The sequence below is a fragment of the Leopardus geoffroyi genome, chromosome B2 (assembly GCF_018350155.1).
Source record: "Leopardus geoffroyi isolate Oge1 chromosome B2, O.geoffroyi_Oge1_pat1.0, whole genome shotgun sequence".
In the NCBI taxonomy this organism is placed as follows: domain Eukaryota; kingdom Metazoa; phylum Chordata; class Mammalia; order Carnivora; family Felidae; genus Leopardus; species Leopardus geoffroyi.
In genome coordinates this window covers 65,618,132-65,636,643 of record NC_059332.1, presented here as the reverse complement: position 1 = coordinate 65,636,643, position 18,512 = coordinate 65,618,132, and the positions used below count along the sequence as shown (strand labels likewise).

Genomic DNA, 18,512 nt, shown 5'->3' with positions numbered 1-18,512 from the left:
CTATGATATTTGAAGATATATTTATTCCCTAAGATTCTGCTGAAGATAACTTAATGGCTTGCTTGGTTTGTTAAGTTGGCCTACTCTAAGGCAAAGGTCTACAAATCAGTCAGGGGTTCAGAAAGAAAAGATGGAAAGAGGAGCCAGATGCTTTGATGAGAGACGCAGAAATTAATATTTTGATATGTCACATAACTGGAAATGATTCAGCAATTTGACAATAGAGTTGTCTCTTTTATTTGCACACTCAAACAGCAGCAGAAAAACAACCTTCCATTTGATTCTTACTGAGATTTATTGTTTTTAATAATGCCACTTTTCAGAAGTATAGTCATGTGCTCACTTAGACAGGCTGACAAAGTGAAAACTCGTATGTGATGCAAAGTACCCTTTGGGTGTAGATTAAGACATATATAGTGCAGTGACAAGTCAAGTCAAATGCCCACAGCAGACAACAAATCCCAGCCTCCCTTTCCCATGATCTGGCTCCCATTTTGCACCATAGAACCCACAATGGAAATCTGGCAAAACATAGAACACAGATGGCTACCAACTGACATGAAAAGTAAATTTTATTAAACATGTTTACATACATGAGTTGTTCATTTTAAAAGCACAGGGGAGTGTTAAGACAAGTGGTCAAAATAGAAAGATACTACCCAATTATAGTTAGTTGATTGTTGGCCACTAAGACAGAACGGAATCTAGTAGAAGTGCACCAATGCTTCAGTTCTTCCTGCTCAGCATGGTGAGTAGTGGTCAATCTGTGCCCTGTGGAATGATGGGCAGATAATTCTGGCATGTGTAAATAATAATAAATAATTCACTTGGTGCAGGCAGTATGTCTATGGATTAAAACCTAGTGTGTACACAGTGTCTACATGTGTTACAGCCCCACAGTAGGAATCTACACCAAAATATTTATTAGAAGGAATTTGGTCCGTACTACATCACGTTTTCCAGAGGGTAAAAAATAAAGTCCATCTATAGACATTTCACCCCAAACTCACATACGGAGTCTGGCTAAAACCTGCAAAATGTCTATAACAAAAATGGATGGCTTAGATTTCTTGGTTATTTCAGTATAGTAATTAACGAGCAAACTGTACAAGTACATGCAACATACAAGCTGTCCTAATGTGGAACTAACATACATTATTAAATAACCTTTTGGGGTTTTTTTTCATTTTTTCATTTTTTTAAAAAAGAACGTGCATGCAGCTTTGAACAGTTCCAAGTCATGCTGCTCTATTTGTGTGATCACAAAAGTTGAATGACTCATAAAAGGAGGGAGAACGTATCAATGCACCTGCAGAGTCTGCAGTGTGTAGCACATATACAGAATGTCACAAGGGAAATTCAAGGCCAAGAAAAACTCAAATGAAGAAAATGCAAGTTGAAATTTGACTTGTTTTATTTCCCCCCCAAAAGTAGGATATTTTGCATTAAAAAATCAAGCTTTTGTGCTTGCATCAATCTCAAAGAAATGTAAACTAAAATTTGATAAAAACATTACTTTAGTGCAGAATATTTCAACTGGAATTTCCAGTGGAATATTGGACAGCTCATACCATGCTCTTTCCAGGGCAGATGGGTATGTCTACACTGAGACATGGCCGAGAAGCCTGGGCATAGCTGAAAGTGTCTTAGGCTCAAATCCATTTCTAGTCACCATTTTGGGAAGTCAAAAGTATAGTTTATACACATGAGCATATACTTATTTTTGGGGATATCAGGAAGAAAAAGTTACTACAAGGAGTATTTCCAAAGTACAATTATGTGGTTAGTTTTAGTTCCCAGCATTAGTTGCAGATTGACTTCTCTAAAAGTCTTCCATGAAAAACGATGGAAAAAATAAATTAATGTTTTAGAACACAAACAGGTATGCTCTTCATTTAAAAAAAGTGATTCTATGATTATTTTAGAAGATGAATTTTTGTTTTCTGGGTTTGCACGCATAAGACTTTGAAAAATTATAAAATGAAAGCCAGTGAAATCTTTCATTGGCCTCATCTTGCCTAGTTGCTGAACACTTTGGGGAGATGCCACAGAGACTATTTCAGCCCTTTTTTAGTGCTTTTGGGAAAAGAAAGGAAGGGTCTTTGTAAGCATCATGAGGCCTGTCGTGACATGTCCAAAAACTAGTGGAAACAACATATACAATGAAAAATAAAGCAAAACAATTCAAGAAACCAAAACCCAACAAATAATGCACAAATAAACAAAACACACAAAAAACAGAACTTCTTAAACACCAGGGAAATAACACTGCTTGTGGCCTGTGCACAAACGTGTAAAATACAACTTTTCACAGAGTGAGAGTTTCCAGTTTGTTCAATTTGGTGTGTGTGTGTGTGTGAATTTGAAGTTTCCTCTTTTTCTGTTTGTTAGAAGCATCAGTGACTCTCACTAGCATGTTGACTCTTACTGTAATTTGATAGACTGCCTTGTTCTGTCATATGAAGCCAGGTTTTAAACAACAAGTGGGACATATTGAAAAACTACTACAGGCAAAACACAAGTTGATTGTCTGTCTCCAACAATGCTTTTTTGATCATGAAATATCTGGTTCAGATTATTATCCTGAAAGGTAGAGTTTCACTGGAATGACTCTGGTAGGAGTTCACTATGAGCGGATGCAGGGAGGCCCAGTTGAACTTTCCAGAGATGACTGGGAAGCCCGGCGCGTTAGGGGAGTGAGTGTGGGGTCCACCAGGGATGATGGTGGGAACAACTTGTACCATCCGATTACCATACTGGATAGATCGAGTTCTTCCAACAAGATTTGAGCCACACCCATAAAGCATTTATGGTCCATTCTGCCATAGTCCCCCCAGACAATGACCTGCAGAGACAGAGAAATGCAATAAAACTCTAATGTTTCTTTCATATTTGAAGAACTGAAAGCAACTATTCTGCAAAAGTGGGACAATGAATGAGATGAAATGAATATAACTGACACTAAGGAGGAGGAACAGATAGAGATTAACATACAGGTGCTCAAAGAGATACTTCACAGTAATTTTTAGATTAGATAGAAAGCAACTAAGGTTTCCATAGTCAATGAGGGATATTAGCTTCATAAACCATGGTAAAGAAATACATATACAAGTTTGCTTATATATACATTCAATACTTTCTTTAGTAATGACTATCTGGTAAGTGATGTATAGGGCCATAGTGATATAAAAAACTAAAATTTGTACAAGTTAGGGCAAAACAATGCAATTCGGTGTATGGTAGAGTGTGTATATGAAGGAGTATGTATAAAGAATGAAAATATTCATTAAATTTCTTTTATATTATGTACTTGTTAGTGAGGTTGAAAAATAATTGTAAGCTGGTTCCTTTTGAGCATTTGCCTGACAATTCTGATTTGATAAGATGGTTAATCAGTGAGCTTATAGTGAGCTTATAGCACAATGTGGTCAACTCCTGTTGGTGTCAGATAAGCACTCATTTCATTATACTTACTCCTAAGGTTCTATTTTCTAATCCTTTGGTCATCTGGAGACGTTCTCAATTGAATTCATTCACCTGCTTCACACAGGCAGGAGTGGTGAAACCTGCCTTTCCAATGTGCTGAGTAATTTTGTCAAATTATTTAATCTCTGTGATCCTCATACATAATCTTTAAAAGGGGGATAATGGTATTTTATATACACAGTAGATAAAGTGTTTAAAAGAAATAATGCATGTAATTATTTAACAATGCATCTGACATTCACCAGTCCTGAATATTCTCTTTCCTTGCTTCTTCTTTGTATCCCATGTGTGGCACATAGTAATGCTCAATAAATTATCAGCATCATTTGCCTTGATTACCTACCTACCTACCTACCTACCTATTGAGAAGAGGGGCTGTGGGAGGCAGGGTAAAAGCAGAAGGAGATGATGGAGAGAAGGAAAAAAAGAAGGGAGAGAAAATAAACTTTGTATTATCTATTACATCCACCAGATATCTTTTTAATACTACATATTATTTATATTGTAAATTAACAATTTCTTTTTTTCTACTCAAGGATGTTACCCTGCATTTCTCCTTACTGAAATTTGTGCTCTTTATGTTTGGCCACTCTTCAGTGTTTATATGGATAATGTGGACATTACAATGTAGAAAGTCAAACTTTTACCTACCTGAAGAACTTTACCCTGTGGACTTTCGTCAAAAACCAGGGACTGTTGATACAAAGGATCAAGGGTTTTTCGCGCAATTCTTGTCTTCTTCTTGGCTATACAGGCCCCGTTTTCCAAAAGATACACTTTGACATAAGGAGCTGAACAAAGGGGACATTAACATATAAGAAGTTAATCCTTCAAGTTAAACTGATTTTATTAGAGAATGCTTTATTAGAGAATTAGAGATTGCTTATTGAAAGTTTCTCTTGACTATTTACATCATTTTAACTTTCCCGTGCTCCATAAATTCTATTCCTTAAAACCCTTATGTTACCATCACTGCCATTTTCCTCATTTCAAGTAAATGTATGTGGAATTAACCTAACACTGAGTGACCTGGGGTATAGCTGGCATTACAGTTCACATTAAAAATAATTTTTTTAATGTTTTTGTTTATTTTTGAGAGAGAAACAGCACGAATGGGGGAGCGTCAGAGAGAGAGGGAGACACAGAATCTGAAGCAGGCTCCAGGCCCTGAACTGTCAGCACAGAGCCTGACATGGGGTTCAAACTCACAAACCACAAGATCACGACCTAAGCCGAAGTCGTACACGTAACTGACTGAGCCTCCCAGGAGCCCCTACAGTTCACATTATAAATATAATAATATATAAATACAATAAAAGCTCACTGTTTCTTTTTTATGATTGGAGCTAAAAAAAAATTTCATTTGTAAATGTGCAGAAAAAAATTAACTTGATAATACTTAGACTTTGACAGTATAATTGTGCAAGGAAAACCCAGATCCATTTTTATAGAATAAAGAATACAGAAAAGCTGCCTTTTTAATCAATCAGATGATGCAAAACAAGAGCCTATAGAATTCAAATGCAGCAAATACTTGGATTTTTTTGCTTATGTCAGATTCTCTTGTGCAAACTCAGTATGACCTTTCCTTACCAGGTGTAGACTTGGAACCAGGTTTTTGTGTGAGGCTTCGTGCTCTAATAACTTCAACTTCTAATTGGCCCTTTTTATCCTCCATTCCAATTTGTATGTCACCTGCAAGTGGAGGAGAAACAAATGTTTCAGCTTCTTTGCAGTTACATGCAGTTAAAAAACAGAGGTATGTAATAATAGACTCCAAATTATGATCTTCAGGATCTTGATAAAAAAACCCTAATATTTAGAGTTTCCTGATCCCACTTTTCTTCCCCTTCCTCTAGATCAGGTTTTGAAATGTTTCTCTTCTTTTTTCTGGTACTAATCCATGTTATGAGTTTCATATTAGTTTATAAATCACTTAATTACAACAATACTGAATTTAAGTTATTCTTATATGCTAATAAGATTTCTTATCCTTTTTATCATCTAATATATAATACTTCTTAGTAAAAAAGTATAATTATCTATATTTCCATTATCTAGAGAAGAACACTATTAATGTTTTGGTGAATATCCCATCTTAGAAGTACTTTCTCTTTAAGAGAAAGTACTCCTTTGATCTATTCCTTTGATCTATTCTTTCCTTCCTTGATCTATTCCTTCCTTCCTTCATTCCTTCCTCTCTCTCTCTCCTATCTACCTACCTACATCTATCTACCTACCTACCTATTTACCTACCTACCTACCTACCTATCCCTATCTATCTATCTATCTATCTATCTATCTATCTATCTATCTATCTATCTATCTATCTATCTTACCTACCTACCTACCTACCCACCCATCTATCTATCTATCATCTCTATCATGACCATGCATCCTTAATTTATTGACTAGATGGACCAGTGAATGGATATGTCATTACTTGCTTAACCAGATCCCTGTTGATGGAAATATAGACTATCTACATTGTTGCTATTATATAGCACTGGAATGAACAGCTTTATAGAGAATTTTTGCACACTTGGTCAATTATCTCTTGAGCATAAATTCCCAGATTTTTAAATATGGGGTCTAATTGAATGGACATTAAAAAATTCTATGTATATTGCCAAGTATCCTTCAGAAAGATTGTGCCAGTTTGTACTACCATCAGAAGTACCTGTCTTTCCATATTGCACACCCACTAATAGTGGTATTAGCAATATGTCTAATTTTTGTCAATCTGATGGTTTAAAATTTATAATTTGCATTTCTTTTTTTTTTTTTTTTAATTTTTTTTTCAATGTTTTATTTATTTTTGGGACAGAGAGAGACAGAGCATGAACGGGGGAGGGACAGAGAGAGAGGGAGACACAGAATCGGAAACAGGCTCCAGGCTCTGAGCCATCAGCCCAGAGCCCGACGCGGGGCTCGAACTCCCGGACCGCGAGATCGTGACCTGGCTGAAGTCGGACGCTTAACCGACTGCGCCACCCAGGCGCCCCTGCGTTTCTTTAATAGACAGGCTGAACATATGTCTAAGTATTTTCAGTTTGTATTCTTTCTCTTGTCTTGCCTGTTCATATCCTTTGCCCATGTTTACTAAGGTGTTCATCATTTTCTGATTGATATGATACTTTATTTCTTAAAATTAATAAGTTCTAATTTTTCCTTAGCTAAATAATCTTCATTTTCTCAGTTGTGAATTCTCTTTATTTGCTAGGTCAGCTGATCAACTTTGTGGTTCTGGATTGAGAACCATTACTTTTATAACTGTTTTAGACTCAGGTCCCACATGTCTCTTTGGTTTTTGTTTTAATCACATACACACACAGTTTAGAGAGTCACTGTTCTATAAGCCTATTTATTAGTATAAAAGATTCCCATTCTCTCTCTCAACTTCTTGCCTTCCAAAGATCACTGCTTTCAAGATTTTTAATATTTTTATGTGAAAAATTTTTTTAACTGTTTAGCATTTGCCTCCCTGTTTATAAATACTAAATTTGTAAGGCATTTTCCTATGTTTTTCGCTTTTAGATATTATTATTAGTTTCTAACTTCAACCTCTCTCACTGCCTTCCTTCGCCACCATATATTGACACTTTCTGTCATTCCATTATTCCGATATTAGTCTATATAACTATGATTACATAACATTATTTAGAAATGAGTAAACTAGAATACTGTGGTTACTTCTCATTTCTTGGACAGCTCTTTCTTTTCCCTATTTAATAAGTGTCTTTTTAAAAAGCATTTGCTTACATTTTTATGTATGTATCATTAATTCAACCCCTTATTCTCTCCTGGTTGTTTACTTCTTCCATAAAATCAAGCACATTAGGTGTTCTTAGATTTTATCTTATGGATTCTGACATGTTACCCTTTGGACAAACTGTTTTTAAAGTTTGTTGCAATTGTTATCTTTAACTTTTCCTTCACTATCATATTGGATATCCCAACCGTTTTTCTCTTGTGCTGAAGCATTCATTTACTGGATCTTTTCTTTCTTTTTAGTTCTCAACTTTTTTTAATTTACTTAGTTCATTTTGTTGAGGTATATCCTCCAGTAACTTTATGAGCAATGTTGTGTATGAGCAAAATGTTTTGACACCATTCTTGTCAGTGTGTTTTTATTCCAGGCTGAAACTTATTTGATAACTTGGCTGGCTATTGTACTCTACATTGGAAATCAATTGTTACTCAGAATTTTGAACGTAATATGCAGTGGTCTTCTGGCTTCCAATATTATTATTGAAGAGTCCAGTGGAAATCTGGTTTTTTTGGTGTTTATACTGACAGAGAGAGAGTGGGCAGGGAAGGGGCAGAGAGAGAGGGAGACAGAGAATCCAAAGCAGGCTCTGAGCTGTCAGCACAAAGCCTGACATCAGGCTCGAACCCACAAACCATGAGATCATGACCTGAGCCAAAGATGGATGCTCAACCGACTGAGCCACCCAGGAACCCCTGATTTTTTGATAGTTTTATATAGAATTATCTTTCTTCTTAGGAAACTTGTAGAATTTTCTATTAATCTCTGGTGTTGTGAAATTCCATGCTGATATGCCTTTGTGGTGACCTATTTTCATGCATTTTGCTGAGTATTCTTTGGGCCCTTGCAAGCTGCAATCTCATGTTCTTCAGGGGAATATCTGTTGTGCATGTTACATGTAATTTTCTCCATTCATCAGTTTTCTTTTAACTTAATTTAGGGTTTTTTTCTAGTAGAAGTTTTCAATTTATCTGGCTTTGGTTTGATCCTTTAGACGTTCTTTTCCACTCCCAAGAGCATAGAAACATTAATGTAAGTGTTTGTCAGTATTTTCTAGGGTCTTTCTCTACCCAATTTCTCCTTTATAATTCAGTCTAAAATATTTTTTTTTTAAGTTCTTAAGTAGGGAGGCAATTTCATTAATCTTATTTTGCTTAGTGAAACCAGTTAAGCCAACATCCTTTACTGAATGATCCACTTGTCTTTCCAGGCTGTGAAATGCTATCCTTACTCTGTCTTGACAGAGTTTTCTGATAAATTCAAAGATTTTTGACTAACTTTGTTTTGTATAATGTCTCAAGTTAGAAACATGCATTAGAAATTAGAATAGTCATTTGAAACCAGAAATACCCTAAAATGTTGCTTCTCACTTATATTACTACTAGATGCTTTAAATGACTTTGTCAATCATGAAACATCAGTTTTCCTGTGGGGTAAAAAAGTGATTCTTACCCATTGCAGGGGTAGCAAGGGTTTGGCGGCCAACAAGCTGAGCTGGTCCCAGTCCATCAAGAAAATCACTGAATTGACTGTCTGCTCCTAGTCGTACTCCAGGAAATATTAAGCTATTAGCAAAAGGACAAAAATTAAAACATTAGATCTCCTAGAATTCATTTCATTAGTGTCCATATGACTACTGATTCTGATCATGAATCATAAATATTGGACAACTTACTTCGTGATTCTTTGCATTCATTGCCCCTGAACCAAGTGAAGCCCAGCACTGACTGAGAAAAGGTCTAAATAAACTCCAAGTTAAGAGCTGATGTTCTATTCAGGATGGCTTATAGTTTTAATATACTAAGTTTTCTGGGCACTTAAAAATACAAGTCCCTCCATAAGTATATTATTGACATAAAATATAAGATGTAAATTTTTATATGATGAACCCTACATAAATAATTGCTCATGAACATTAAGTAACAATGCTAAATTAAAAAAAAATGCCTGATAATTTCTTCAATAAATATCATAGCAAAGTACAAATTCTTATTTACAAATAAAAATGTTTATTCATTTTTTAATGAACTACATTTTTATATTATCTGAGATTTTTATTTAGTTCAAGTGGGAAAAGAATTGATTAGCATATGTCCATTGCTTACTACCCCATGACTACCTGAACTCCCTGGGCTGTAAGCTCCAGCAGAGAGTGACTGTGCCCTTCTTGTTTATTGATTTGTCCATGTACCAAGAACCATGCTTGCTACATATCTGGCCTTCAATGAGTAGTTTTTGAATAAGCACATTTCTGTAGGGATTTGTTATTCTCAATGTGCTTTTTCACATATTACTTCCTCACAATCAAGGGAATTAGAGCACAAATTTATTATCACACCCAGAGATCACAAAAATCAATCTATGAGAGGTTAAGTGGCTTATTCAGGTGGAGGTAAATATTATTTGATTTATTAAATTTTATATCAGAAAATATTGTCTCTGGTCTTTCATCTGTATGTCACATTACCGTATTTCATCAAATATTGGCATTTTGTCAGCAAGTTTATCTCTATAACTTTCATGCCTGCTGATTTTTGCTCTTAGCTATATGTTGCTGGGAGGATGCATACCAATCATTTGATCAAATAAACGGACTTAATAGTTTCAGGAATGGGTAAACATAGCATGATCATTAACTTGGCATAATTTTATTTCATTTTCTAAACAGAACAAAACGATTCCAGTAAAATAAATTACTACTATTAGATTGATAAATGAGATGTTTGAATGGCAATAAATGAATAATTATAGGAAAATTTGCACACAATCTCCAAGTAACCCACCGCAGAATAATAATTACTTAATTGTAAGGTCTATCACCTCAGTAAAGGTTTGGTTTTACCAGAAAAATTCTCAGGCATAGAGAAATGCAGGATTTTTTGCAGGATCTATATGTAAAAGCAGACCAAGTAAGTAAAACACAAATCTAGCTATATTTTTTCATGATTAATTTCAAAACTAACTAAAATTCTTTACACAAAGATAATGAGGAAGATAAATTTTGAGATCTTTTCCTAAGGTAAAAAAGAGTGATGTTTTAAAAACAAAAAAAAATGTAAGTTCCTATTATGAGAGTGTTAGACTTACTCAGAACCCAAAATAGTTTGGAGAAAAGTAGGAATATGGGAAATTAATTTTCACTTCTAAATTTTATTTAATTTTTAAAAATGTTTATTTATTTTGAGAGAGAGGGTGAGCAGGGAAGGGACAGAGGAAGAAAAAGAGAATCCCAAGCAGGCTCCATGCTCAGTGGGGAGCCCAATGTGGGGCTTGATCTCATGACCCAGGGATCATGACCTGAGCCAAAATCAAGAGTCTGAATTTTAATTGAGGGGTGTCTGGGTGGCTCAGTTGGTTAAGCATCCAACTCTTGGTTTTGGCTCAGGTTATGATATCGTGGTTTTGTGACTTTGAGCCCCACATGGGACTCTGCGCTGCCAGCACAGAATCTGCTTGGGGTTATCTCTCTCCCTCTCTCTGCCCCTTCCTCACCCCCCCAAATAAAATAAACTTTAGGGGTGCCTGGGTGGCTCAGTTGGTTGGGCGTCCAACTTTGGCCCAGGTCATGATCTCACGGTTTGTGGGTTCAAGCCCCGCGTCGGGCTCTGTCTGGCGGCTCAGAGCCTGGAGCCTGCTTTGAATTCTGTGTCTCCCTCTCTCTGCCCCTTCCCTACTCATGCAATGTCTCTCTCTGTCTCTCTAAAATAAACAAACACTGAAAAAAAAATTTTAAATAAGTAGACATTAAAAAAAAAAGGAATAAGCTGCACCATAAACATTGGTGGCTTTGTTATTTTACCTGTGACTTACAAAACCCATGGTTTTAAAGCCATACAGACGTGCTGACGTCACTTACTTTCCCTCGGAGCTATAACTGTTGATGCTGCCGTCAGTAGACTCTCGACTTGGTTGCCTTACCATCTTCCTCATTTCGGCTGCCATTCCTGTTTCTGTGCTTCTCTGTATGGTGCTTTTTAACTTCTTGTGGCCTGACTCTGACAAGAGAAAATACAAGAAACTCTAAGTCTTGTTTAGACAATTTCTCCCGGGATACTGGTTGATTCTGCAAATTAAACAATTATGCATATAATTAAAAGTTTACTCAGGAAAAGAGTCTGAGAGAATAATCTGATTAGCTAAATCTCTTTGCCGACAATATGCTTTGGCCAAGAGGGGTAGCAGTGGAAGGGAGACCACTGCCCCTGTTCCAGAGACTGCCTGAATCTCAGTGAACCAAAATGAATTCATTGTATTATTGCTGCTCAAGTTATCAACTTCAGTGAAAAGTTGGATTTGGCACTGAACTGCATTATGGGGAAATATAATGTTGAACAACCTAAAAGGAACATTCCCAATCTGGAATGTTCCAAATATGTGGGAATAGAGCTAAATGAATGGGCCTTGTCCTTTAAAGGAGATGAGGCACAGCGGACTAAGCGTGAAAAATACCAGTTTTGGCCATGTATCAGCAATCCCATAAAAATAAACAGTAGTATTTAATGATTTTTGAAACAAGTTAACATACGTGATCTCATTTGAGATGGCATATAAGGATACCTATGTAGGTAGAACAGGTATTAACTCCAAGGCTTTATTGCTGTCTCCCCGGCTTTTGAACTGAGCTGAATCATTTCTTACTGGCAGTTTTGAGTGTGAGTCTCTTTCTGCATTGTGAATTATAATGGCTGATCATTTTTTTAAACTCTAAATTCAGAGCAACTTCTTCAAACCACTTTGAAATGCACTAACCAGCAGTCTATTCATAGCATAAAAATGAAATTCCAAAACATTTTTTTGGTTAGAACAATACCGAAAAGTTAGACAGACTTTTAATACCTGCCACACTTTTTCCATCTAAACATTTGATGTGTATTTCTGATTTTCTTTCAGGTTTTCACATAGTATCATTTAATACTCATTAATATATGAAAAAATGCTCTATATGTATAACTGTATACATTAGCTACTGTATGTGTATACACACATAAACTCTTCAACCCTCATAAAACCTCTCTGAAGCAGGTGCCCCAAAACACTCCTAAATACACCATATGAAAGTTTGCATATTTTCCTCTCATTTTTGGTCACTACAGTCCTTTTGTAGATTGTCTAATAAAAGATATAATTGATTTTACTATATGGACTCAATGCTGAATATTCTCTACGTAAAAGCCACAGCAGTTCCTTAAAAACACAATTCTGAATATGTTATTCCCTTGCTCAAGATCTTGTGCTGGTTTATCATCAAAATTAAAAGAAAATCTGAAATTGTCACAATGGCCCATAAAATGCCACATAATATGGCCCCTGGCTACCTCTCCAATCTCACACTCTGCCTCTCATCCCCACGATCACTGCTCTCCAGTCACACAGTCTTCCTGCATTTTCTTGAGCACTCCAAGCATGTTGCTTCAGGGCCTGTTTTCCTTACTGTCTTTCCTTCTGATTTTCTTGTCTTGCTCCCTCACTTTATTCAGGTCTCTGTGCCAGTGTCACCCCCTCAGAGAGGCTTTTTCTGGTCCTCATCACTTTTTATCTCCTTGCCATGCTTTATATGTCTTCATAGCACTGCTCTGCCATTAAACTTCTATTTGTTTGTTTGTTGTCTGTTCCCCAGTTAGAATTTAATCTCTATGAGGAGAGGGACATTGTGAATACTGCTCACTGTTATCCATAGTATCTAGAACACTGGTATAAACTCAATACCAGGATCACACCACACATACTAATGTGCAATTTCCTCATTCCATTTAATATATCTAAAATACAAACATGTCTATATTTATTCTTTTTAATGACTGCACTGTTATGTGATCTCATAATTAAACCATGCATGTCCCTATTGATGAGTACTTGGGATGTTTCCAGTTGTTACAGGAGAGTTTTTATAGAACATATTTCTAGAAGCTGAATGCTAGTGAAAGGGTACAAATCCATTTAATCTTAATAGCTTTTTCTAAATTGCCATTTAGAAACATGATAGTATAAATCACTCCTACCAACATTCTATTGGTACCAAATAGGTACCAACAGATGTACCTATTTTCCCACCTAAGGCTCAGGAATTTTCTACCTTTCCCCTTTCTAGTCTCTGTCTTGCCTATTTGACTTGTCATTGTAGAATGTGTACACTTACTGAAGGCAGTGACTTCATTTATTGACATCCTAGTGCTGTTTTTATTTATTTGTATATTGATTTATTTATATACTGTGCCTCCTTCTCAGATGTAGTTCCTTTACGAAGTCATTATGGTGGGGCAACACTTCATTCACACACACATACTGGCTGGGTCCCACTTGAGGGGTAAAGGCAAGCCCCAAGGATGTATTACAAAACTGAGCCAAGCATAGTTATGCAAATGTTTACCCAAACCAGCAGGAAGCAATAAACCCAGGGTGGAACACCAAATTCTTATTGAGAACAAGTACTATCATGGCTAGAAAAATGAGGGCAACCTTTACATCTAAATGGTGAGGTGATGCTGGAAACAGAGGAGAGACAGTTAAGAGGATCAGTAGTGGGGAGGTTCAGGTTATTCACTCATTAAGTTTTTCATTTATCCATCCATCCATCCGTCTAACCACCCACCCACACATCCATCCAACAAATATTTACTAGGCACCTGCTATGTGTCATTCACTATTCTTGGTGCTGGAGATATACTGATGAATGACAAATTTCCTGCTGCCATGGAGCTTACATTCTAGCATATGTGTGTATACAAGCAAGGCAATGAACAAATAAATAAATACATGCCTGGTAATAAGTGCTATGGAAAAAGGCAGGATAAGGAGGGATAGAGGGTGACAGGGTAGAGCAGCAATGGCTTTATTGTAAAGGGGTCAGGGTCTCATTAGTCATCAGTATGGAAGAAGTAAGGATACAGGCAATGAGGGAACAGGGAAGTAATACCCATGGTGGGACTGGTCCTGGTGATTGTGGTAGGGAGCCTCTGAGTAATGGTGGTCAGGAGGGGGGCTACTGTCTTCTCAGTAGCACACAGGTTGCCTCTGCAGTCTTTCCAATGTTGTTGACTCTGGCCAAGAGGCTCCAACACCAGAGATCTCAGGGCTTTGTGTACACCTGGCATCGCAGCTGACAGCAGAGGGTAGGCTATCTGGTTGGCAATCATTTCCTAACACAGGTTTCACATGGTTGCCACTTATTACATATTTGTTCAATGAAAAAAAATTTTAAGTGAATATTAATTTTTTTATATTATGTAATTGGAATATCAGGTATTCTTAAAGGTTCATTTACAGGGTGTCTAAACTTTCTTAGAGCAATCTTAAAACTTAATACATTCCAAAACGTAAATGCTGCACACTTTAAGGAAATATTTGAGAAGTTGGTTATTGAACTTTCTTTTACACTTATTTAATTTTATGAGTTTGAATGATACATTTTTAATTTTAGAGTTTTTGTTTTTGCCCTTTGGAAGACAGCAAATATGGACTGATATTAGCTCTCGTCTTATTCATGTTAATAAATAGTCATTGAAAAGAGCTTTGATGAACTAGACAATTTTATAAAGGCCAAGGTAAAAACTGAATAAACAGTTCCAGCTATGAATTTGTCTTATTTAAATTCATAACAGCTTTATTATTATTTAGAATATAAGGGTTGGAAAGAACATTGTTTTGTAGATGTGGAAACTAATTTTGGAGAAGTGTAATTCATGTAAAAAATTATTTGTGGAGCACTTACACTGAGCCCAACCTTTTCCAGATGCTGGTGATACAGGAATGAACATAACAGACAAAAATCCCTGCCCTAATGGAGCTTACATTCTAGTGAGTATAACGATTTGCTCAATGTCAGGCTAGTTAGCAGCAGAAAGCTGGATTAGATCTTCTGAATCTCAGTCTTGTGATCCTTTATACCCCAGTTTAGGAAAACACAAAGTCTAATCTTACTTATTTTACAAACAGAACAATGGTTTACCTACACATATATTTTCATGCACATATTCTCATATTTAAAAACTTCATTAAAATCACAAAAACTGTATAGAGGTGCAAATGTATACAATTATCTATCTCTGTACATATATTATAAGCATAGCATATGTATATGTTACATATATGTAATTTAAAAATATCAATATAATACATTAAACCACTAAATAATATCACCATTATTTACCAGTTATTTGTATCCACTGAGGAATCATTAACCTGGGTAAGATATGAAGTCTCCTATCAAATTATGACATGAAACATTTGACTTGAAACTGCTATCCCAAGTATCATACAAAGAACAAATGGAATAGAAAACTAGACTATTTTAATACTCTATATTCACAAACAAATGTAAAATTAGTAAAATCCCTATCATTTGGGAGCAATTATTTTCTCTTGCTTTGAAGAAGAAACTCTCTCTCATAGAATGTTGTGGAATGTGCCATATTTACATATTCATTATTTCTCTTTTCATATTAAGAGATGTATGCTATATTTAGAAACACCCCACTGACTTATTAATTCATTCTGTAAATACTCATTATGCAGCAATATCTATAATAGGCATTTTTCTAGGTGTTACAGCTATAACAGTAACATGACAGGATAGTGCTTATAATAAACTAATATAAATAAGTTATGATAATTTTAGAATTGGTAATCATGAAAAAAAATAAAGCAGAAGAAACTGTCCCAGTAGATGCGTTACTTTTGATCAGCTGGGCAGAGAAGCCCACTTCTGAGAATGTAAAATAGAAGCCAGCCATGCAAAGATCTAAAGGAAGTGTTATCCAGGGAGAAGGAATAGGTGCAAGACTCTGAAGAGTGATCTTCCTCAGCTTGTATGTGGAAGCTAAAAAAAACTGAAGTAAGATGGACAAGGAGAAGATGGAGTGGAAGAGGCTGAAGGAGCTGGTGGGGCACAACCTACTGGAAAATAGCCTGGAATTTGTGCTGAGTGTGGTGGGGAGTCATAGGGCAGGGCCATGATCTGATTTCCATTTTCAATGGATCATTCTAGCTGTTGTGTGAAGAATGAATTGTAGGAACTAGACGTGGAAGCAGAGGAGGATGGGAAAGCTACTTTCTTACCTGAGAAGAGATGAATAGTGGCTTCGGTTAGGGAGCAGCAGTGGAGATATGGGAAAAGGGTAGGCTTTGATTATATTGTGAAGTGGAATGGACAGCACTTGCTCTAGAAGTATAAATGGTTCAGAAAAAAATCAATAATTTCTAGGTTTCTATAAAAGGATAACTGGTTGAACAAGGAGGGGGAATTCATTATGAGTGGTGGAAATTATGAGTTCTCTTTTGGATGTTTGAGGGGCTTTCTAAATAGCCATGTGGAGAGTAAAGTAGGAAGTGCATGTATGAATCAGGACCACGAGGGATAGGTCAGGGTTGGAAAAAGGTAGGTTGGTAGTTAGATAGGATATGTTGGCATACAGATGGAATTAAAATCTATAGTACTAAATGTAATAGGGAGGAAGTATAGATAGAGATAAAAAGAGTAAACAGAATGGAGTCTGCGGTATCTTCCATATTTAGAGGTCCAGAAGAAAATCAAGACTATTGAGCCTAAGAAGGAAGACCTTTTAAGGCATGGGGAAAAATAGGTAAGTGTCATGGTGCAGAAATCAGAAGAATAAAGTGTTAGAACTAAAAATAAATGTTTACTACTTAGAGTTTTAGTAAGAAACAGACACAGAAGTGAGAATAGAGCTTGGCTCCATGGAGATCACTGATTTCAAAAGGAGAAGATTTGGTGAAATAGTAGGACTGAAAGGAATGGCCAGTCAGAAGAGAGAATGAGAGGTGGTATTTGGAGAGTCACACAGGATATGGGAAGGTTATCTTTTTTTTTTTTTTAAGATATGTGACATTAGAGCCTGTTTCTATGCAGCTGGGAATGATTACATGAGCAAGACAAAACATTTATAGATCTAATATTATTGGCTGGAAAGGTGGATCAACACAGATAATGTCTGATAAATCATCTTTCAATCAAAGTATTCTCTAGTGCCAAATGAATAGTCAATTTTCATCAATTAATTTGAAAAATCGGTAACAGAATATCACTTAAACAGTTCGATCCAAAAGATATATGCAGTAATGTCCTATTACCTCACAAACAAAAACTACAGAGTAGTTTTGGTTATCCTGAAAGTGAAACTGAGATCAGTGATAAAAACTATTTTTTATATGTATAGTGACAAAATTTAGTATGTTTTTAAAAAGAAAAGTTGTAGTTAATGTTTTGATCATTTATTCCCTTGTTTACTTATTCATCAAACTATTCTCTGAGTGCTTTGGGTCCAGTACTGCATATGTAAGAGTGGACAGGAAACAGGCACTGTCCCCAACCATGTCATTGTCTAGTAGGAGAGACTGACAAACAGAAGTTTACTTGTGATTCAGTGTAAGTACTGTATAGGCACAGAGGTCTTATTTTATATTTATTTAGCTTTAGGTATTCATCTTATGTCTTATAATTTGGAGAGAGGAAGAGAAAGGGAAGAGAAGGAACAATTTAAACAGTGTGAGTCTGCTGCTTGCTGTGCTAATAACTAAATGAGCATGTACCCTGGTGAGAAATGCAAATCTTCTCTTCCTTTACTTTGTTTCAGTTCCTGAAGATAATTCTGCTGTTTATGATCATCTCTAAAATAGGCTTCCTAAAACACAACAACAACAAAAAAAAAACAAAACCAAAAAAACCCAAACCAACCACTTTATCTGGTGTTCAAATGACGCAGCAGCAAATACAGTCAACTGACAGTATTCGATACCCTGAGAGACATTGGTATCCAAAGGATTTTAAAGGCAAATTTTAACTCCAGATGGTGAAGGGGGAAGGGTTGTATTTTAGGCCAAAAAGGCGGCATATTCAAAGGTTCTGACATGGTAAAGAAGGTAGCCCCTTGAGAAAACTGCATTTCCAGAATGACCAGCATTCAATGAATGGTGAGTAAAGCTAGTGAGAGTGGGAGCAAGAGAGTTGGTAGGGTGGCCTCACACAGGACCTTTTATCTAATGCTCTCAAGGTCTGCCATTACATATCATTTGGGGTGGCTGTTGTGATTTACTAATGTGGTTTGTAATGATCTCAAAGTCTTGGTCTTCCCAGTACCAATATTATCCACATAAAGCTGTAATTTGCATTATATAAAATATGATACAGTGATATTGTCAAAGGTCTTCAACAGTCACTCTTTAAAAGAAAATATCCAGAAGTTCTCCTTTGTTGATATCAGATGCTTCACAGTGTTGTCATAACCATGTAGAAATTTTTATT

The 18,512-nt window shown here is 36.1% G+C and overlaps 1 protein-coding gene across 50 annotated transcripts in view; it reads right to left on the bottom strand.

The window, feature by feature from the left end:
* Positions 1-554: 554 nt before the first annotated feature.
* RIMS1 (regulating synaptic membrane exocytosis 1) overlaps positions 555-18,512 on the bottom strand; it is a 489,665-nt gene continuing 471,707 nt past the window's right edge. For all 50 annotated transcript variants that reach the window (XM_045498708.1, XM_045498709.1, XM_045498707.1 and 47 more), the window contains 5 exons: positions 11,112-11,250; positions 8,708-8,820; positions 5,080-5,181; positions 4,138-4,277; positions 555-2,845 (listed from right to left, as the gene is read on the bottom strand). In XM_045498708.1, the coding sequence (XP_045354664.1) occupies positions 2,627-2,845; positions 4,138-4,277; positions 5,080-5,181; positions 8,708-8,820; positions 11,112-11,250 (713 nt within the window). In that variant the 3' untranslated portion in view covers positions 555-2,626. The remainder of the gene's footprint in view (positions 2,846-4,137; positions 4,278-5,079; positions 5,182-8,707; positions 8,821-11,111; positions 11,251-18,512) is intronic.